The following is a 22,620-nucleotide window of genomic DNA, read 5'->3' on the forward strand; positions in this document are numbered from 1 at the left end:
GAGCTGCTTACTGTATTTTCCCATGAGCTGCGGTCATGTTGCGGTCTTCCTGTGATCCTGCTCCTGATTGCTTTTGACAGCTTTATAAATATATGTGGGAAACCTGAAGACTTGGAAATGACAGTTATATACAGTAAGATGACGTTTCCTTCGGAGTCACGTGACTCTTTACAGTAAGTCCAACATGGCAGACGGAGTGGATCTTACGCGGTAACTAAAGCAACATTTCAACTGAAACACACAAATTCAACACTACTCTGCAACAGGACATCAACAATGAGGGAGAGACAGAAGAAAAAGAAGGGGAGGACGTGGGCGGAAGCCGCTAAAACGGTATTCTAGGTGTTTTTATTTGCCGTTTGTTGTGGTTGTTTTCCTTGAACGCTCCCACTTGTACAACTGTGTTTATGAGTTCATGACCTGCTGGTGAAGACGAAATGTTGCGTACACCGCGCGAGGCCCGTGTTGACGGTTAGACATTTGGAGGACCGCTGTCACTAGCCGTCTAGCCTTGCTCGTCCGCCCCTGTTGAGCAGCGAAATGAATGTCAGCTGCATGCACCCAAGCATCTACCCCAAACCCTTGTGCGTGTTGTGCCTGGACAGTGCGGGTGACATGTCCGTCACGATTTGAAGTCGAATAAAGTAACCATGAAGTAGCTTGAAGCACGTCGGTGTTGCGCGCTAGCCAGGTTAGCAGGCTAGCTGCGGCTAACTCAGTGCGTCAACAAGTTTGATATCAGTCCCGAATAAAACAGTAAAACATGCAGTGCCCGTGTTAAACTCGTGTCCCCTCTGTTGCTTTAACTCAGTCATGGGTCACTAACTTAATCCTTTGCATGCCAACGTGTGGCGAGATATCAGTACAGTATTGAGTGTTGCTAGCATTGTAGCTAGCTGTCTAGCGTAGCATGCTAATAACGACAGAATATCACAACTCCTAACAACTATTTAATAATTAAACCGTAACGTTGTTGCTTGTGTGGGTATCTGCTTTTAGCGATATAACGTTATTAGCTCCACTGAATTAACTGTAAGAAACAGTTTGCTCAGGCACCGTAGCTAACTCCATAGATAATACATTATAATAACGCTAACGTTAGTTTTTTAAACACCCATAAAGTCATTATTTACTGAGATTCTCAACATACTGCAGCAATATGAGGACATACGTGTACAAGGTGGGAGTACAATAACAGTAGGTGCTCATCATTAGATTTTTATTTTTTTTTTAACGCTAGAGTAAAAGTGTATTATAATATGTTTTTGTTGACTTTGCCATCTTGCTACATCTCTGTTCATGTCAAAAAATGTGAACTTCAGTAGTGAACCACCTGTTATTTATTATCAGCAGATGAGTTGAAGATGTGCATTTGGTTCAGAGTGGACCAACATCATAGCAGAAGATGTAAATCTATCAAAGCCAAAAAGCCGCAATGTTTGTGACAGGTTTGTGGTCATGATTATGCTGAGTGTTATATCCTGCACTCACAGAGTTAAGAGAGCTGAGGCTTTGTGGGAACCTGCTTGCTTCAGTAGCCTTGAAACACAGCATGAATTGTGACAACTACTCTGACTTGAATACTATAACTGATCAATGGTTTTATGATTTTTATTTTGTAATTCTAGGTCTTGGAGAAATACCCCAATACACCCATGAGCCATAAAGAGATCCTGCAGGTGATTCAAAGAGAAAGGCTCAAGGAAATAAGGTAAATATTTTCGTGACATTTGCTGCAGCGAATGCCCTTTAGATAGGAGACATTTTCATGAGAGAGAGAGCGAGGGACACCGCTTTCTCCCCCTGTTATTGATACCATACCATGTGCTTTCCTTTCTCTTGTTCACACAGTAACGATTATTTTACTTAATTAATAACTGTGTCATTTCTTTTTGTTTCATTGTCACTGTTCTCATCCAGAAGGTAAGAAAAAGCTAGACCCCCCCCCACCCCTTATCTTAACAAACTCACCGCAATGCCACTTTGGTTTTGCCTTTTGCATGTTATTAACAACAACATGTACGAGGTTCAGTTGCATAAAGACACAGTGACTCACGATCATACTTCATCTAGATGCTCTATACCTATCTTTAGCCACCTGTTGCATAAAAACTTAATTCTGTTTTCCAGTTACTTGATGTTCTAACAAAATAAAGTATGAACACTGTGTGTTTGTAGACTTTATAGATTCAAATTGTTATCTAGCAGATATTATCCTGCAATATCTGTAAGGCTAACAAGTGTAATTTTCTTAATGAATAACATGTTGCACTTTTCTCAATCCCAGTGTATTTTATTACTAACCTTTTTGCTTTATGTGCTTAAAGTGATATACTGTACATGACAATGTAAAATAGCAGACATGGAAGTTGACAGAGTTGCATTTTTGCTTCACTATGTCACTCTGGATACGTATCTGGCATAACTGCTGAGGCATTATTGTGCGCTCTTAATTAACTCAAGTTAGTTTTGAAAACGTTTGACTTAACTAGAACAGATTTTTATGCAACAGACATAGTTACGTCAGACCAGTTTAATCTGAGAATGTCAGTTCCTCACAATGATTAGTTTAGTCTTGAACCAGTTTTATGCAACTGATTCTGTATAAAACATTCAGTAAATAGCCTCACAGCTATGCTGACGTGAACCTGACCTGAACTCACACATGTCCTCTTGATGCATGATAGCAATTTCTCCTCAGATATCAGAGCAGCACTTACCCTCCTTGCGTCTTTCTCCCAGCTGTCTGATTTATTGGGGAACAGATGTGTAATTTGCGTTTTTCTCCCATGATCTAGTGGAACCTCACCACTGGCATGTCTGAATGCGATGCTGCACACAAACTCTCGTGGCGAGGAGGGGATCTTCTACAAAGTTCCAGGCAGAATGGGGGTCTACACTTTAAAGGTTAGTTAGACACAAGGCAGCTGTCACTGCTGTGCCCTGTACGGTCAAATATTGAGAAATTGATTGCGAGAAAGATCACTCACACATTAATTTTGGTAATTGCAACCATTTGTCAGTCTACTTCAGAAAGCATAAATCTTGGTTAGCATCGTTACATGATAACCGAACATAGCTATGTTTCCACTCTAAACAATTTAAATGCTTTGGTGTGGGTGCAGATGTTTTTGGAATTTCTGCTTGGCTCTTCTTTTTCACTATCTTCAATATAACAGATATATGCTCTATGTGATCTATTTTTCATGTAGAAAGACATCTCAGATGTGGCGAAGGAGCTGTCTGAGGAGGGCTCTGAGGACAGCAGTGACAATCTGTCTGACTCCCACAGCACAGAAAACAACAGCGGTGCCATCACTCAAGAGGACAGGAGAGGAAGGTGGATGCGAAGAGGTACTGTGCACCGCGTATGGGCTCATTATTAACAGGTTTCCACACGTCCTTAAAATGTCCCCAACAAGACTAAAATCCAAAAACTGAATTTAAGAGTCACATGGAAAGTCAGAAAAACATAAAGTCAGTTTGTTCTGTGTGGTCATGTTCAGTCGTGTTCATGTTGAAAATGAATAAATCCGTTTTCTTTCTAAGTAATTCTGGGATTATGATTTTCTTTGCTAACCTTTGTACTTTTATTGCCAGTGGACGCGAAATAGATCTTAAATTGCATAACCTGCAGAAACCCTGTATTAACAGCTTGTATTCCACCTTTTACGTCACTTCTTAATGTAGGTTTACAGACCGTCACCTCCAAAAGCCTTTTTGGCTCAATCAGGATTCTCCCAAAAACACTTATAATAGCGTGATTGCATGAATATTTAACACAGATGTTAAAATGAATTATAGTGCATTATTTAAGTAAAAAATGGCTGTTGTTCAACAATCATTCAGATAGAATCAATAGAAGAGAAAGATACCCCCTTTTCCATTGGCTGTGACCTCAATGAGAATAACACAATAAACAAGGACTGTCGCTGCGTTCACGAGTTGATTTACCTCCCTCTGTTATGACACTTGAGAGTTAACGCCCCTTCTCAACCGTTGTTAAAAGTCATTGCGGAAACACAGGAAACCCGCTGAAGTAGCAGCAGAAGAGGCAAATTGAGAAAAGTGGCTTCCCCACAAACACAAATTACAGCATCTTGTCATAACATAATTCCTGGAATACACTGATCATCAGACATGATAGCGAAAGGTGGGTTTCATCTCTAAACAAACACTCTGCGTCCATAATGTCTTCCGTTAATTGTCAGCAGAGGGGCTGCAGACGGCGCATCACGGTCACATCGTAGCACTTTTTGCTCTTTTGTCGCACACCTGATTGTGCCTGATTGCAGTGCAACTTCAGAGAATGAAATTTTCTTCAAGTACCAATTATTTTGTTTTCCTCGGGCTGTGCTCTTACCGACTCTCATCATTTCTCTCTGCCACTTGAATATTTTAAGTGACTGTTAAAACAGGAAACTGTATTTTCTCAGTATGACCCGTGACCACTTCCTCATTATGCACAAGTTAGAAACTGCCAAGCAAATAACCTTGGTTTACATCTGAGTGGGAGGACTCCAATATAGTTTTATTTTTGAACTAATCAATGCAGAGAACCGCAAAGTCAAATGCAAATGAAGTGGCAACGAAAGAGAAACAAGCGGAGCTGCTGCGGTATGTAGAAAAGGTGTTTTTATCACAAATACACAGAAGTGAGGTTGCGTTGAACAATCTCCCTTTTGAGATCTTCAGCCCTTTTTTCGTAATATGATATTTTAGCAAGGTAAGATGATCTGCTCCTTTGTGCGCTGTATTGGTATCTGTTTCATCAAAACAAAAGCATGATGTGATGAAGCCTGTACCCCACCCTCAGGAAGTGTGCTTAGGAACATTTGTGTTGTGCTTTTGTATTTCGTAGTTCCCTCCAAGCTGCAGTCGCAGCCGTCGTCTCCGCAGCCTCGATGCTCGTCGCCTTCTGTCCCCACCAGTAAACTCATCTCTTCCTCACAGAAACACAGCAAGAAAGCTCTGAAACAGGTACTGATGACTCCTGCATTCTCTGTTTTTTAATTGTTTATTGTCATATTTGCTATTTGTGCAAAGTCAGATGTGTTCCTGCCACACCCTCATACTCACATACACCCATGCTGTATGAATCCCTGCCACCCCACTCTGCAACACACAAATACAGACGGGTGAAAAATTAAAGGAAAAACCTAAATAGAGGGTCACCACAAGCTTTGATTCAGCAAGTCTCTGAAGTTCTTCTGCAGGGATGGAAGACCGTCCATCCAAAGGAGCAGTGGAGAGCGCTGTCTAACACATCAGTCCAAAATCTTCCATAGGATGATGGTGATCACTCAGGACAGCTTTGTATTCATTTGCAGTGGCCCTTCTCTCTAAAGAGGCTTGAACTATACCCGCAAAATGGCCCCCACCCCATATCTGTACGTGTCAAGCAATCAGGCACGTACCGGTCTTTGTGTACGTTGAACATGCACTCGCCCACTTGTTGAGGATATGGTGAAGGATGACTCATCTGAGCGTATTATTTTTTCCACATTTCTGCAGACCACTGCCTACTGCACCGTCAAACATGCATTCATCTGTTCTGACTGTTCTAGCTGAAGCAGGCCTGCATTGACATTCTCAGTCACCTGAGGAGCTGCTCTCCAGTTTTTCCTCACAGATCGCACTCGACCGCTATTTCCGACCCTGTTCACTGACATCTTTCCCATAGGTCTAAATGCAGATGTCGCTTTAGTCATTGTTCTCATCGAAAAACAAGACAGTTGAGCAGTTTTTGAGACTGAAGCATCTGCGTTCGTTGTGTTTCTCCACTCATTCATTCAGGCTTTTCCTTTCATCTGTCTTATTAAGTATAGCAATGTTTTCATATGGTTTTTCCAGCACTGATGTACGAATTGTAGAGCTTTTAAATAAGACTCTTGTGATTCTGAGTCAGCTGTCCCTCAACAGATGAGGTTATGAATGTATGCTTTTTTCCACACCTCTAATCCATGTCAAAATACTGACTCATACTTTTCTGCAGATTTCACCACATTTATCTAAACTTTTTCGCTGACACGTTTGCTGTAAACATGCAAGTAACCCGTGTTTATCCTTCCATCCTCTGTCTGTGCAACATCTTGTGCTGATTATTTAAAAATAATGAGGCGTCAGGGAGAAATGCTGGTTTTACAGTATTAATGTCCACATAATCCACCCGTTCTACATTTTCCTATTGGCTGCTTTGTGCCTTTTGTGTTCCATTTAATTAGATTTCACTTGATTGCACAGATTGTAATTCACTCCATCTGTGCTGGTGTGGAATTTTCAGCTCTGGAAGACCAATTTGTATTCATTTACTGGGCGTAGGCAACACTAGAAGATGGCGATTTGGCTAAAATTTTAGTGCTGGAGAGACCTATTGTGTGTTTTTCTCCTGTGATTTTCTTTTTATCCAGTCCACTAAAACAAAAGAGAAGCACTCAGTGGACTGTCTTGGATTACTTCTTTAATCTGTTCACGCTGTGGCTGTGAGGTGATCAGACTTCTTGACAGATTTACAACAAAGAGATGATTTATTCTAGTGTTATGCAACCTATGTTTCATTGCTGCACTGTTATTTAGCTGTTATTTAACCAGGCAAGTGGCCCTGAGGGAGTAGTTGCAGGGAAACACATTCACACTCTCTTTTTCTCATACTGCTGGCTATTTGTTTCTTCCTTATTTTGCTTGTTTTCAGGCCTTGAAGCAGCAGCAACAGAGAAACCAGCGCAGACAGGGGGGAATGCCAACCACCTCCAGTCCCAGACTGCTTCTGAAAACCATCAAAGATATGGCTGACATTACTACAAAGACTGGTAGGTGGCAGTTATGATATTGTCAAATGCAGTATGAAATGAAATTAATTGTTACACACTGGGCTCGCACAATAGATGCAGATAGAAATCAGGTCAGACATTCAGTCAGTTTGGACATTTTACTCGTGTGCATTGCATGATATTACACAATATTGATGCAGTACAACAAAAGGCACTGTATAACCATCATCCAAACATGAGTCATGTAATTGGCAGCATCAGTGTTGAAACAGATCTCAAGGCTGCAATTTTCTCAGAGCTTTTCCTTCCGCTCCTTTCCTCTGTTCAAACAGACTTATGCCACCCAGTCGTCCCACGGAAGGTTTCCCAGAGGTCAGGCCGCCTCAGTGCCGGTAAGTCAGACATCGACTTACATTTAATCCAGTGGTTTGCAAATCGTAAAGGAAAGGCTGGTGATGCTCTGTATTTGTCTTAGCATCAACAAATCCCACGAAAACACCAAAACCAACAATGAATCGGTCCTATTATCAATTATTGCCTGTGTCGACAGAGCCGAGTATAGCATATGCCTTTTTGCCGTAGACCTCCATTGTTGTCCAGAACCTGTTAGAAACCACACCGTTGTGCTGGATGACGTGCTCTTTCATTACAGTGAACACCGTCAGTGTAGTTTATTCAGAGTTAATCTCAGCTACACTGTCCTGGCTCTGTAATTAGTGCACCAAAAATGTGTTAACCCACATCTTAAAATAGTCCCCAAGAAATAGACTGTTTACTCCTGTTTGATTAGCATTTACTGAAACCTACAGTGCCAGCTCTTTAGGACATTATTGAGCCTTTTTTTGAAAATAAGACTGAGACTTTATGCCAGAGACAGAGTAGATAAGTCAGAAAGTACTGAGGCAGACACATGCGTTGTTGGTTTTGGTCTTACGTGGGATCTGCTGACAATGAAGAACAACACCACAGCCTTATCCGATAAGAAAGTTTAAAATGATCTGACAGTTGGTGTACTCTTCCATCTGCCTGCTTGCTTGGACCTAGACTGAGTTAACAGCGTTTTTCCAAGGAGCTGAGGAACAAGTGAAATGATCCCACATTAGCGGAACCAAACGAAATCTAAATCTCCATGTCAGAGTAAATTACTCAAGGTGCCCATTGCAAGATCAACGGATTTCTGCCTTGCTGGATCTGTCTTGGCTTACATCTGTTTCCTGTTTTGTATTGCAGGGCAGTTGAAGCGCACCAAGTGTAAAATAGATGTAGAAACACCAGACTCCATTTTGGTTAACACCAACCTGCGGGCAATCATCAACAAGCACACCTTCTCTGTCCTGCCCCCAGACTGCCAACAGAGGCTGCTCAAACTTCTGCCTGAAGTTGACCGGCAGGTGGCTCTAAGATTATACATCCTTTTTATACTTGTGTTGCATTACCTAGCAGTAAATGTAGAGAGTGTAATATTGTTGCATGTCACTGCTCATCTTTCCTTTTAATTGTGGTATGATGTATTAAAGTAACTCACAAAATAGTTTGGAAATGTTTAGAAAATGTAGATAAGAAGATATGTTTAACATCTGTGTAATATCCTGTATTAACTGATCCTACATGTTTAACTGTACATCACATATAAGGAGCATAATTCAATGTACTGATGCAGATTGTGATTGTGATTGTGATGATGTTAGTCATAACATTGTGCCACCTCTCCCCAGGCTTGCATGGACGGCCTTCTGAAGGTCACCAGTTCTGCCTTAAACAATGAGTTCTTCACATCAGCAGCACAGTCGTGGAAGGAGAGACTGGCTGAGGGTCAGTGCAAACGCTTCCAGCTTATAATAACAGCATTCAATTGACGTTAAGTAATGTCATAAAGTACAATGCAACCTGTTTTTATGTAATGTTGTCCTTTACAGGGGAATTCACTCCTGAGTTGCAGCTACGAATGCGCCAAGAAATTGAGAAGGAAAAGAAAGTGGAGCACTGGAAAGAGGCCTTCTTTGAAAACTACTATGGTGAAAAGTAGGTTCTGCTTCATGATTTCAATTTCCACATATTTCATGATTTGCTAATCTGATACATCTTTGGAGAAGTTGGAAGCCATATTTTTTTCAGATTTTCCAAATGCCAAAAGGCAGTTCCTTTCAAAAAGCCCTCTATCTATTGGACAAACCGTAGAATTGCAAATCCAAAGGGTTTTTGTTTGCAACATCGAAGATCTAATTTCAGAAATGTGCTGTTATGAAATGGTGGTGTTTTTGACAGGATTATGTAGAGCTGAATGAGAGTCCAAATAGGATCTAAACATCTCCTCATCGCTCTCTCTTGTTACAGGAGTAGATGAAAAACTGGTAGGATTTCCTCTTGGAAACATGAAACTATGTTGGTAGTAAAGAATCGCTTTGTATCCAATGACGTCACTTTGCTTCAGGATGAGGCTCAATCAGACTGAATGAACCTGTTAGCTGCTTATCGAATTTGGAGGGTCGGTGATTGTGTTTCAGGATGGCTGTCACATGGGCCTCACTGGGTGACTTGCAAAAAAACTGAATATTTAAGTTTCCTAAATGCTTCATGTCATACTTCTTACTGTACTGTATAAGGCCTCTCATCACGCAGGGTTAAACACTCAGTTTTAAACACTTGATTTATGGATTTGTTTCTCTCTTTGTCTTTCTACCTCCCTGCTCTCTCTCTCTCTCTCTCTCTCTGTATAGTTCTGGGCTCAGCATTGAGGAATCCAAAGAGCTGACGAAGGCTGATCTGAATCAGGAGCCTGCCAGGCCCCAGTCCCCATCTCATCAGACAGGACCAACCGCTCAAGCTCTGGAGCATCCCATGGGCGCCAAGGACAGCAGCCAGACTGATGCTGCTGCTGCTGCTGCTGCTGCTGCTGCTGCTGCTGCTGCTCCCCCTGTGAAAAATACAAAGCCAACACAGGAGCCTCTGAAGGCACAGCCCGCTCAGAAAGAGCCCGTCTTCACCGCAGAGCCCATGAAGACACGGCGCTCACAGTCGGCTGAGGATCGTAGGTTGAACGCAGCGGCACAGTCTGCACCAACACCTGAGTGTGAGAGACGGACTGAACGGGCTGCTGTCAGTGGATTACCTGAAAAGGAGCATAAAGAGGAAGTGAAGGAGGAGAAGACAGATCTCCCTCAGTTGCCTGTGAAGAAGAGCCGGGCGCCAAAGGCTAGTTCAGAGGTAAAAGAGGATCCACCGGCGCCTGTGTTTAAGCCTGCTGAGGAGAGCGAAGAGGTCAACTGTGAGCCCAGTGACCCCACAGAGCCGCTGAAAAGGAAGTCTGTCGGTGAGATGGAGGGTGAAGTGACACCAGAGAAAAGGCCCCGTGTGTCCTCGGTTTCCTCTGTGTCTTCAGTCTCCTCCGTATCTCCTCCAGCATCATCCACATCCAGCCCCCCTACACCAACTCCAGCGAATCAGAGGGTTCCACCGCTCAAGGTAGGCAAATGTTTGTGAAGTCAAAGCCTCCTCTGTTCTGTCTGATCTTTTGAATGTCAAGAACGCTCCACTTGAAAGGTGGCTCTGACAAGTTTGCAGCTTGCGTCTTTGCAGAGGGGCAGCGGCGGTAGTCAGCGTGGATTCACAGCAGTTAGAGTGGATTCCAGTGACAGCCCAGAGTCACGGAGGAAGAGTCAAAAATGACCAAAATGTCCATAGGAATTTCTCAAAACCCCCCCTGCATTTCTCTGCTGTTGATCCTTATGCTCCAAATGTTAAAATCAAACGTCCCCAGTATATCCCTAAAGTGTTGTTTTGTTTATGTATATATGCATGTCTTGAAGTAAATCTGTTTCTCGTTTTGCAGATCCCAGTGTCGCGAATTCTTCCTGTTCCTCTGTCACCGAGCCAAGTCTCACCCAGGACTCCCCTCCCAGCCCCGCTTAGCAGCCCGGGCCGCACTGGTGCTCGCACTTTGGCTGACATCAAAGCCAAAGCTCAGCTTGCCCGAGCGCAGCGAGCAGCTGCCGCCGCAGTATCATCTGCATCGAAGGGAGCTGTGCCAGGCCCAGGGCCAGGGGGAGGCAGCGCTGAGCAGAGCCAGCCATCACCCAGCCCCAGCCCGACGTCCCCACAGGCGTCAGGCAGGTTACCATCCTCCGACAGCAGCAGCAGTCTGACACCACCCTCTCGCCCATCGGACTCTTTTGGTCAACAGAGCCCAAACCAAGCTCAAATGTTGTACTCAAGCATAACTGACGAAAAACACACAGGTCACTCTGCTGGTACTGTCGGCACAGGACCGTGTAGTGTTCAGAAGAGTTCAAACACATCAACGCAACCCACTCCTTCATCTGCGCACGCTCTGAAGGGACAGGAAAACCCATCACCTGCTGGATCATCAACCCGGACCAGCTCCTGTATCCCTGCAAACAACCCGCTGGTCACCCAGCTTCTGCAGGGCAAAGAGGTCCCATTGGAGCAGATCCTCCCAAAACCGCTATCCAGGGTGGAAGTGAAGGTGTCGGCCTTACCCTCTGGCAGTAAGGGGAAGACGTCCCTCTCTGCTGAGCACAGGGCTGATAAGCAGATGTCCCATCAGCTCAATACAGCAGGCCGAGCAGGAGTTTTCTCAGAATACACGAGACATCACAGGGAACTTCCTGATAAGGAGACTCAGGAGCAGATCCTACAGGCTCTAATGCAGAGGAAAGTCCAGCAGAACCAGCCTTATGGTGGTATGGGGCCTCAGCACCCTCAGTACAAAGTCCTTCAGCTGGCGCATGCAGAACAGCGTCAGGACCAGTCCAGGATCTCAGTAGGATTTCTTGGTCGTAAGAGGATGCCTAGGCCTGCCATGACAGGACATTACCTGCTCAATGTGTCCACCTACGGCCGAGGACCAGAGAGCAAGAGACTGCACCAGTCTGCCATCCCCAACACGTCTGTTTCCAGTGTAAAAAGGGAAAGCACAGAAGGAGAGGAGGCGGCTAAGGAAGAAGAACCAGCCAGGAAAGTCTTCTCTCCTGTTTCTGGGGTTAAAACAGAGCAGCAGGGATACTCAATAACCAAGTCCGGTGAAACGGGGAGCGTTCATCACTGCTCCGATGTAAAGACTGAGCCTGGATCAGAGGATAGTGCAGCCAGTGCCGACAACAGCAGCACCAGCACGACCGCCAAAGACACCAGCCCTTTTTTTCAGTCACACCGAAGGCACCTCGAACTCTGCAATAGTAATCAAGGAAACTCCGAGCCATATCGTACCCAAGTGGACCCCAGTCACCAGCGGCCGTCGGCCTTTCCAACCCAGAGAACGCTCGATAATCAGGAACCCGTGGCAGCATCGTGCTACGGTGGCACTATCAGCATGTCTGTACCTCACACTTTGAACCGCGGCGCTGCAGGCACCGGCTCTTCCACGGCCTCATCAGAGGCCGACGGCGGCGGCGTCCACGGGAGCGTCATGTCTTTCTCAGTGACTGTCACCACCATACCTGCCGGTCACCCGTTAGAACACGGCAACCAGGGCGAGCCGTCACCTGAACAGTCGTACATCGAGGGCTCCAACATGGAGGACGTCCAGTCTAAATGCTACTGCAGACTGAAGGCGATGATCATGTGCAAAGGATGTGGCGCCTTTTGCCACGACGACTGCATCGGCCCCTCCAAACTGTGCGTGTCGTGTTTAGTCGTGCGATGATATGAAATCAATAATAACTAAAGGATGTCGTGGCTTGATTTGTACTGAACAAGGCACAAAGCAGAAGCAGATCATCCAGAATCGATGCGGAATCGGCGCTCGAGCGAAGCCGCGCTCCGGAGAAAACAACCAGCGTGTGCTCACTCGTGCAAAGGATTTACACTGGATGCTCTTTCGTTTCACCATCATCGATGAGAAGCTGTTTTGTGCAATTTTTTTTTGGTAGAAATGTCAATCAGTTTTCAATCAAATCATTAGTCTGTCAGATGTGTGACAAATATAAAATCTGGCAACGTTTGCACTCGGCTAGGATCAGTGTGATATATTTTTTTAAATATATATATGTGTAGTTTTTAAAAAAAAAAAAGGAGGGAAAAATGAATGTTGCTATTTTTGTAGAACATAATGACTGTTGTTGTGTTTTAGACTGACACTTTTTATTATTGGGCCTAATCAGTTGTGGTTAAAGGCAAAAAAAGGGGGTGGGGGGGCAGGGGGGCGTTGATGATAATCATTGGTTGTAGAGTACCTCCTATTTGGCATTTATGCACGCATGGCAGGGAAGTGCAACTTACAGTGACTATTTTATATAAAAATTGTACATTTCTTGCAGAACACACTCAGATTTAAGAAGTAGAAAGAGCATGTATAGTTTTAGAAAAAAAAGAATTTAAAAGGAATTTTGAATGATAGTTCAACTGGTGAGGATTGCACATCACATCATTTTTTGACTAACAGTTACCGAGCGAAGCACTTGAAACCGCCTGGATTTATGGTAGTAACTGTGTACAGCACTTACATTCAAAAATAGGGAAAAAGAAGAATCGTTTATATATAAAAATGCCTCTATGTTCCTTTTGACAAATCGAGATCTTTTCCAATTCCAGGTCGAGATCCGGCGTCACTTCCTACTGTGTGAACCTGCATTTTCTCCCCAAAAAAAGCCAGTTTGTAGATACGATCTCCTGCGAAATGGGTTTTGTCACGCTCGTATGTCTGTACAGAGAGATCAGCAGTGGCAACCAGTAAAAAAAAAAACACTCAAGGCATGGGGAGGAAATGAAGAGAATTTTTTTTTCACTGTAAATACTTGCTCATTTACGGTATATGCATAGATGTAGAAATTTATTTTATTCGTGCAGCACACCTTGCTTGGGCATATCCAGCTGTTTATTACATAATTATTTTTACTCTGAAAGAAAAAAGAGAAGAACAGTAAATTATGCTAAAACGCTAAATGCTTTATCTTTGAACGATTCAGCGTCGTACGCTTCAGTTTCAAGAAACGATTTGGAGGTACAATGTGACACCGATCAACAGGCGGGCGTAACGCTTCACTTCAAAACGGCCTTTTTCCGGAGGACGGAGTTAACCTCCATCCTCTAAATGTGGTATGGACGACAACAAACCGTGCACCGTGTTTAAATACTGTACAGTCATGTATGTGTGTGATGTGCACTGATGAACCGGCACATTTGTGGTGTGAACACCGTGTTGTAGCTGCGTTTTGGTGATGTTAACACAGTACGAGTGCTTACTTTACCACGAGCAAACGTGCAAAAAGGCCGGCGTGAAGGGTTACCTCTGCAGGTTCTTCGGCCGTTCGTGCTGATCGCAAATTAAGACGCATCAACTATGTTTTTGAAATCTCCTGGAGGTGCAACGTAGGCCTGTTTTATAGCAGTTATTTCCAAGGTAATATGCCAAAGTCACCTTTAACAAAACGAAATAATCAGAACTTGTTTTTAATGTTTGACTAGTTAATCAAAGTAATATATTTTAATTAATATATTTTAATATAAAAAAAATCTATTTGCTAATTGTTTTTGAAAATCAACAGGGTATTTACTATAATAATATATTGGCTGTCCGCTTTTCCTGTGATTTTGTTTAGACTGGACAGACCAGCGTACAGATAATAACTTGACTTTTTATAGTTCAAATTGCCCAGGTTTCAATATTCTGTATGGCCCAGGTTTTTTCAGCGGATCCGTTGGTCTATATTTTTCCATAGAGATGTTGTCTAATGTGTTTTGTTTTAGCCGTCTACATTTGTCTTTACCTTACGAAAACAAAACGATATGTCTTTAAAGCACCGTTTTTCCGATCAGTGGATTAATCGAGGTCCGTTTTTAAATGTATTTCTTATTAAATGGGGGGTTATGTCTTGTGATAACTGGTCTTAAGATGTTAGGGCTGGAGTCAGGAGAGCTTTTCCACAAATTTAGCATTTCACTAAAAGTGGTGTACCAGCATTTGAATTCTGTGAGCACACGTTTCATCCCTCATTGATGTTTAGGTCTTATTTGGTTGAATGTGGTTTTACGATGCTGTATTTACTCGTGTAGAGTTGGGGACTGGACTGCACTGCAAAACAATTAACAGAAACCATTCAATCAACCCAAAAGGCAGCTGAAATCTTTATTAAAGAGGATTGAAACCCGAGTCAGGCTGCAGTCCACCCCTGTCAGCTCACCTGTTGTGTGTGCATCGAGAGGGGCAGCTCACATAGAGCTGACTGTCGGGGGGGAGGGTCATGGGCAACTCCCGCCACTTTAAAATGTCACATTTATCACTAGGTGAATTTGTTTAATATGTCTGTGTCATTTTGTCTCCATTTAAACTCCGGGTGAATGTAATATAGTAATCGGCACTTGTAAACAAAGTGTATTTTATCAGAAGTTATAGACTATTATGAATAAATAATGAAAAGCGTTTCGACTGTGTTCACTGGTGTTTATCTCACACAAACGGATGCAAGAGGAAGTTCAGTTCACTCCAAACGACGAGGACGCAACGGAGCTGCAGAAAGCAGAAAGCCTGAGTTACAAGCTGGATGTGTGGAGTTTGAAAGAAGTGGGCTTTTAGGAGGCAGGGGCGGTGTAGTATCAGTGGTGGCGAAGTCAAACTCGTTTTCCCATAGACCCTCATGACTCATAGTTGAAGTACCTGTGACTTGAATCAGCTTTACACTCTCCAGGTTGAGTCATCACTTAAAAGAATGAACAAAACTGACAAAGAATATGTTTCTTTTACAGGACGAAAAGGTGCAAACGTGTGTGCCGCTGAGAATAACTAGTCATTAACTCTGCAGCTTAATTTATTTTTGGATTCTGGATCTGTTTTAGTTGAATTAAGCAACTGTGATTGCTGTTTGCTGCAGCCCTGCCTGGATTCTGCTCCAGGTCAACAGAGGCTGAGGCTCGTGGGCTTTGTTGTATCAGGACTGTCTGATGGACAAAACATTTAATAAGTCTGCAGTCACGTTATCCTGCAGTAACACTGCGAGTAACACTGAGTTACCGATAAAAGAGACCTTTGAATGGAGAATGCAGACTGAGGGAAACCTCACACTCACATGCTGGTGTGTTGCATTGTGGGAAATGTAGGATCCAGTGTTTTTCGAGCTTGACTCATAATGTCAGGATATCTGCCTCTGCTGCTTTGTGATCATTCTTTTTTTTTCCTTTTTTAATCTGTCTCTTTTGAGTCCCCCGACTTTATGAAAGAGCTCCTGGAAATCGCTGGAGTATCCCTTTAAATTCAATTTAATCTGTGTCCCCTTTTTTTTTTGTTGTTTTTGTTTTTTTCCCTCCGCTCTATTTTGAGGATCATAATTCAGAGTAAAAGCAGCAATAGTAGTAGTGCGCCTTTAACCAGCGTGCGTGCGCACATGCGTAAAGTATAGTAGGTGGTCGCGCATGGCATCTCCGCGCCCGCTTGCGCTCCTCTCTGCCGTCCTCTGCCGCTGGGTCGCTGATGATGCCGCGCGGAGCGGGGCGCTTGTACATTTCGGTGCGCGGCTACCACCGCAGTTCTCAGCACTGAAGTCGAGTGAAACGGGAGAGACGCGTGAAATACGGTGATGGATCGCTCGAGTCGTTTCTCATCGGCCGGACAGCTGTAACGTCGGCGGACGCACGCGTGGATTCATCAAAGGTGAGAGTGCGGCTGTGAATCACGGAGGAATTATCCTCCTTATTCACCCTGGACCACTTATCCTCCCCATCTGATGCTGCTGCTGCTGCTGCCGCCGCCGATGATGATGATGGTGATGCTCTAAACGCAACCTGCGTGATTTTTCCTCCGGTAAAGGCCAGTTCCCCGCTATGCCTCTCATTCGGCTGCTGAGACACCAGTGAGAATAGGAAAGATGCAGGATTGCTATTGTTTCTTATCCCCCCAAAATTTATGGGCATCACGACACACCATTCCCATTGCGGAAATAAGGTAAATAGGCAGTTAAATCAGCAATATGGCTGCGTTTTTGCTCCGCCGTCGCTTCAGAAGTGAATTTTAAGTGTTGCAGGATCGCTCACTGCGAGATTTGAGGCTTGTAGAAACCGAGAAGTGAATGATATCAGCGGAACGGGGGTACTGCAGTAACCGAGTCCTTATGTTGACTCGCGTCAAAGGATGTTGTCATTACCTCGAAGCCGAAGGTGCGGTTACAGTAAAATGCACCTTTACGGGCCTTTAATGATAACACACAGGCTTACTGTATCAAAAAAAGGGGCTGACATCCAAATCCAGATGAGCTTATGATTATTGATGTGCAAATGATTGAACGCAATTGAGTGAAAAAGCCATAAATTCAGGCTTTTATCTCACTGATTCTGCTCTGCGCCCGTGAATGTGCTCTGCTCTGTGAATCCATCCCGTCCATGAATTATTAAGAACTTGTCTCTGTTTTCTTATCTGACATGAAATAATCAACTCATGGATTAAACTGTCACTGCCCGCCATGCACTGCTTACATTTTTTCCCTGAACCTTGCCTGCCAATGCAAGGCCTGAGTTGCCTACTCATGGATTTCTGCAGTTACTTCACAGGCTGAATATTTACAATGAACCATTGTGTTATTCTGCTGACATGTGTCTGTTTGCTCTCCCGCTGCGTAGCAAATGTTTTCTAGCCTTTCCCCCAAAGTGCAGGAGGGCTTCTCCGGCACCTCATCCCTGAAAATGCACTAATCCAGTGTGCGTGGCCCCATTCAGGACCCCATGTAATATGTAATTAGAGTGTTTTCAAGTGGCTAAAGTGAACCTTTAATCCTGACTGAGTTGCTGTTATTATTTTCCCACTGAGCTACAAAGACTTTCATTAAAGCTGCTGTTTAATTTAGCACAAAGTGGTTTGTAGCTCTCTCAGAAAGCAGCTAGACTGTATGTGGTCGACAACGTAATTAGAGCTGAAGCGATTAGTCAATTAATCGATCAGTCGCTCAACAAAAACTTCATTGGTAACTATTTTTCATGAAGCGATTTATCATTTCAGCCATTTTTCGAGCAAACGTGGAAAATATTTTAGGGTTTCAGGCTCTTAAAAGTAGGGATTTTTCTGCCTTTCTCCTTTTTATATCATTGTAAATTCAATATTTTGGGGGTTTGGATTGCTGGATGGAAAAAACAGCACTTTTAAAGATATCACCTTGAGCTCTGGGAAATGGCGACTGGTAGGTAATTTCTCTTTAAATCAATAGTTGTTTTTTTTTGTTTATGAAATGTCAGAAACAAGTGAAAAATGCCTGTAATGACTTCTCAGAGCCCAAGGTGATGTCCTCAAATGTCTCAGAACAGTCCAGAATCTAATTCAATTTACTCTCATATGTGACACAGAAAAGCCTTCAGTTCTCTTGTTTGAGAGGCTGCAACCAGCAAATGTTTATGAAAACCCTCATTCAACTGTCCACTTTTGTCTTCTGTTGATCGACTAATTGCTGCAGCTCCAGTGAGAGGCTTTGTGTTTTCTGACATTTCATCGACAACTAGTTGATAAAGTGAGACAAATGATAATAAATGACATAAGGCCTCCTTTTAAAGGCCTTTGCTGGTGCCTGTAACCGGCAGTAAGAACCCCTCAACACAAGCCAGAGCAGCAAGTTAGTGACTGGAAAGAGCCTCTGTCATAACAGTCGAGATCACCGGGAGAGGACGAGCGTCTAAAACAAGACCTGATGCAAAACAAAAGCCGTCCTCTCTGCGGTCTTCCTGAAGGTAGCAGAGGCTTTTTCCTCTCCCGGTCAGCGAACGCACCCCGTGAACAGGCTCCGGCCCCCACGGTCCGAGGCCGTCCGGGGGCTTCTCTCTCATTGGCCGGCTGCGATGCGCTCTGCGTCCGTCGTCATTAAGTGGTTCCTCTGCAGCTCAGTCGGTGTCATTAGCCCACAGGATGCAGTCACTGCTGAGCGCGATGTCATGGAGAATTATCATTTACACAGACCACGGGCGCTGGAGTGTTCCCCAGCCAGCTCACCAATATCTCTACAGGAAGAGAGGGAGGGGAAACCAAAGCACAACGTGAGAGTTAACAAAGTCCTTGAAGGGGGGAGAGAGGGGAGGTGTTAATTACTTATTTAAAAGTCATCTACATTTTGTCAGCGATGAATAGCTGATCTCTCACAGTTATGATGACATCACGTGAGACACCCTGACTGACTGTTTCAATGTGGTTTTTCCTCACAGGGTGGACGTTTAGGGCTTCACTTTGTTTGACACTCAGCCAGCGACAGGTAAACGCTTTTAAAATCTTCATGAAATCAGATGTACAAGGCTAAGGTCATGTCTCACACACTGTATCTGTCATGTATGGGCTTAAAACAGATGACACTGTTTTCCAGTATGCCACTAATCTCCTGATACTCCTGTTAAATATCTTCCGATCATAAGAATGCAGGGTTTTGTACCATTAAAGAGCCATTGGAGATCAAATTAAAGTGCCAAGCAGTGTTTAAGAAAATGACACCTGCTCTGCAGAAGTGACTCGTGTCACATTCAAAGCCCTGATGGCACTTTTTGAAGAACAGTGAATGAAATAAGGAAACCTGTGTTGTTTCAAAGGGAGCTCTATCTGAAACAAGCAAAAAAAAAAAAAACAGACAGGAGCAATGAATGCTGACAACACTGAAGTTCAGTCAGGTGTCAGCACAAAAGCAGAAAGTTGAAATGGTTCAATGGATGTAGATTCTTCGGTATGAAAGAGACGAGCGTGCGGCATCTGATTCCTCAACATGAAAGTCTTTGTGGGGACGATTCATTTTTGACAGCAGCATTATGAACATGTCGTTTTTATCTTGGTGCGGTTGACTTTAAAGCCAAACACAGACATTTTAAAGGGATAATTTACATTTTCTCTCTTTCCAGTTAGCTTAGTTAGCATAAACTTGAAGTAATCAGCACATAAAATTACATTAAACAAATGTGTTCATTAGCAAGCTTTTTAGTTACCGTGTGGCTGAGCCAGGCTAGCTGTTTCCACCTGCTTCCAGTCTTTGTGCTAAGCTAAGCTAATCGGCTGCAGGCTGTAGCTTTGTATGTGCTGCACAGACGTGACAGTGCCCTCAATCTTCTCATCTAACTCTCCGCAAGAAACCGAATACACGTATTTCCCAAAATGTTGAACCGTTTCTCTGCATAAAAGTCACATTTTTGTCATTTTCTTTGTTGTCACTGAGCACCTACATTTGTAGTGGCTTTCCATGAAACCTGGCAGTATAACTAAGCCAAGAGTCATAACCCTTTAAATTAAAAAATCTATAATTTATCTCTGGTTTTCAGTATCTTAAGCTGCATCCAGCATCTCTGATATTCAAATAGTGAATTAAGTAAGCTGAGGGTTCAGTCTGATTATAACACTAGTCTTTCAAATCTATTAAATTTTTGGTGTACCGCTGAGAGAAGCTGTTATTTTCATCTCCATAATTGGTTCCACCACCTGTTAAAAAGCCAGTCAAAGCCGTAAAATCTGTATGTTATGATAAGTGAACAGCTGGAGCAAAAGCTAATAGAGTCCTTGATGTACAGGGTGAATAATAAAGATGAAAGAACGTACTGAATCCTCGTAGACCAGCGTTCAGGAGCTCTCATGTGCATTTAAGCTGACCACATAACAAGAAAGGCAGAATGACAATGCACACACAAAGACCTGATCCTCTAGATTTTAAAGATTTAGGTAATAATTTATGTTCAGTCTTCCCACAAAGGTTATAACCCACAGTCTGAAACATTTCCCTCAGTTGCACTAATAATATACACGTAGATCATCCTCACTTGCTGGCTGTGCGATTGATTTTGGAGAATGAAGAGATCTGTGTGTTGCATTCATGAACATGCTGCTGTCTGAGCGGTAAGCGTCGCATGCTCTGCTGTCTGATGTGCCACAGGATGATCGAGGAAGGCAGTAAACGAGGCAAGGCCATGGTGGAGAAGAGACAGCTCTTCATGGAAATGAGTGAGTGGAGTCGACAAAGAGAAACCTCTCTTCACTATTCATGCTCAGCAGCGGCTCATGCGATTCTTTGACCGGCTCCGAGTTGCGCAGGAGATGCGTGGTGCCTCACACGTACAGTATAAATCCTCCCACACAAAGAGAGTGATAGTGTTTAAATGGACCCCAGAACGGCTGATTGTGTTTGGAGAGAATTATTTTGCATTTAGCTGGTCAGGTGTAACATTAATCTGATTTTTTTTTGGAGACTTTCTTGATGTTTTTATCCCTGCAGGAGCTCAAAACTTCGATGTCATCAGGCTGTCGACATACAGGACTGCCTGCAAGCTCCGGTTCGTGCAGAAGCGATGCAACCGTAAGCGCCTGTCATTTCAGCTGCAGCCGAAAGAAGCGTCTGTTCTGTCATGAATACAGACTCGATTGATCACAGTCTGTCTGTTTGCCCCCTGCAGTTCATCTGGTGGATGTCTGGAACATGATCGAAGCCTTTCGTGACAACGGGCTCAACACACTGGACCACAACGCCGAGATCAATGTGTCGCGGCTGGAGACTATCCTGTCTTCCATCTACTACCAGCTCAACAAGCGGCTGCCCACCACCCACCAGATCAATGTGGAGCAGTCCATCGGGCTGCTGCTCAACTTCATGGTGGCCACCTACGACAGGTAGGTCAGGCGCTCGGTGCGTGGTGGTGATCGCTGGAGTCGCTGTTGTTTTGGCTGCGTTGCTGCAGAAGCTTTATCAGAAGACGCTTAATGACAAGTGTTCAACACAACACACACGCAGCTTAGAGCAGGGGTTCCCGACCCTTTTACCTCGTGAGCCCTGAAAGCAAAGCTAGGTCCCTTCATGTGGTTTTTTGTTTTGCCATCCTGTGAATCATCTCGCTTCCCCTCAGTCACATCTTTCACCCCTGCAGGTAAAAAACGATCAGTCTGGTTTGACCGCTTTTGGTCACAGTGGTCTCTCCTGAGGAACGTTAGAGCGTCTCAGAATCAGATAACTAATGTGAGTACAGGTGGGGTGTCGAACTTTTTCAGAATAATGCCACACAGTCTGTTGAAATAATGTCCAGCTTATTCATGGTTGAGTCTTTTTCATGGCCCATCAAAGCAAAAGTGACACCCGTTATATTTGCTGTAAGTTTTATTTTAATTGAGCCCTTTGAGGAAATTTCTTTCAACTAATTAATCATTTATGAAGCAAAAATGGCTAAAAATCAGTGACTCTAGCTCCTTCACTGTGAAGATTTACTTCTTTTGCTCATCTCAGACTAGAGTAAACATAATATCTTGGGGTTTTTGGCTACTGATTGCACAAAACAAGACATCTTAAGACGTCACCTTAGACTTGTAATGACCAACCTGATCGATTAATCCCTCCTCTGAATAAAATAACTGTCCCAGAACATTCTTTGTTCTGCCTTTTATCCGCCCCAAATTACACAGTTCTTTCTTTGCAGGAAACTTTAAAACTTGGAAACTTGGAAATTGTTCAGAGGTCAAATTACAAACCTATAAAATGAAGCGTTTTAGCGTTTTATGTGTCTGAATGCTGTTTTGAAGCCCTCTCCACGCTCCCGGTGATTAAATCCTGGTGAAAAAATGCTGAATCTTTTATTTAATATAGTGTCTGTAAATACAACAGTCAGCCAAAACAAAAGTGTCCCCAAATCCACATAAAGAATACGCAGCACGTGACTTTATTGTCCCTCCAGCCAGGTTTTAGGCCTGAGAAATGTTAGCTGAACAAACACAGATCCGCCGGCTTCCTCTGTCACGCAGCAGATAGAAAAGTGCGTCGGGTAAAAAAGACGCTATCAGCTGAAGTATCCCTGCCGATGTTTGACTGTCCATCCGTCCTCTTAATGTCTGCTCTGTGCTCACGGCCCTGGACACCGAGCATCCTGGAGTGCAGAGGTTTATTATTGACCGTAAAGCTCTCTCTCATTATTGTACCTT

General features: G+C 43.7%; 2 protein-coding genes across 6 annotated transcripts in view; both read left to right on the forward strand.

Moving 5' to 3' along the window:
• Positions 1–153: 153 nt before the first annotated feature.
• asxl2 (ASXL transcriptional regulator 2) lies at positions 154–13,621 on the forward strand. 2 transcript variants are annotated; one of them, XM_076749198.1, is made up of 12 exons: positions 154–333; positions 1,629–1,711; positions 2,799–2,907; positions 3,213–3,354; positions 4,862–4,980; positions 6,692–6,809; positions 7,103–7,162; positions 8,001–8,161; positions 8,486–8,582; positions 8,687–8,792; positions 9,488–10,232; positions 10,600–13,621. In XM_076749198.1, exons 1-12 carry the CDS (start codon positions 277–279, stop codon positions 12,430–12,432), a joined length of 3,630 nt encoding a protein of 1,209 aa, XP_076605313.1. In that variant the 5' UTR covers positions 154–276; the 3' UTR covers positions 12,433–13,621. The 2 variants fall into 2 exon arrangements, with proteins under 2 accessions (XP_076605313.1, XP_076605315.1); XM_076749200.1 differs by lacking the exons at positions 154–333; positions 1,629–1,711; positions 2,799–2,907; positions 3,213–3,354 and adding an exon at positions 4,014–4,153.
• A 2,517-nt stretch (positions 13,622–16,138) lies between these two features.
• The window catches only part of dtnbb (dystrobrevin, beta b), a 35,468-nt gene continuing 28,986 nt past the window's right edge, over positions 16,139–22,620 (forward strand). For 3 of the 4 annotated variants that reach the window (XM_076748025.1, XM_076748024.1, XM_076748026.1), the window contains exons 1-5: positions 16,139–16,371; positions 18,897–18,943; positions 20,594–20,661; positions 20,933–21,013; positions 21,111–21,324. In XM_076748025.1, coding sequence (XP_076604140.1) covers positions 20,595–20,661; positions 20,933–21,013; positions 21,111–21,324 — 362 coding nt within the window. In that variant the 5' untranslated portion in view covers positions 16,139–16,371; positions 18,897–18,943; position 20,594. The remainder of the gene's footprint in view (positions 16,372–18,896; positions 18,944–20,593; positions 20,662–20,932; positions 21,014–21,110; positions 21,325–22,620) is intronic. The other variant, XM_076748023.1, reaches the window with a different exon arrangement.

This window comes from Chaetodon auriga, chromosome 14, assembly GCF_051107435.1.
Source record: "Chaetodon auriga isolate fChaAug3 chromosome 14, fChaAug3.hap1, whole genome shotgun sequence".
Taxonomy (NCBI): Eukaryota; Metazoa; Chordata; class Actinopteri; order Chaetodontiformes; family Chaetodontidae; genus Chaetodon; species Chaetodon auriga.

Coding starts and splice junctions, on each gene's coding strand:
- asxl2 (XM_076749198.1), top strand. CDS start 277: ATGAGGGAGAGACAGAAGAAAAAGAAGGGGAGGACGTGGGCGGAAGCC. Junction 334..1,628: donor GGGCGGAAGCCGCTAAAACG/GTATTCTAGGTG, acceptor TTGTAATTCTAG/GTCTTGGAGAAATACCCCAA. Junction 7,163..8,000: donor GTCAGGCCGCCTCAGTGCCG/GTAAGTCAGACA, acceptor TTTGTATTGCAG/GGCAGTTGAAGCGCACCAAG.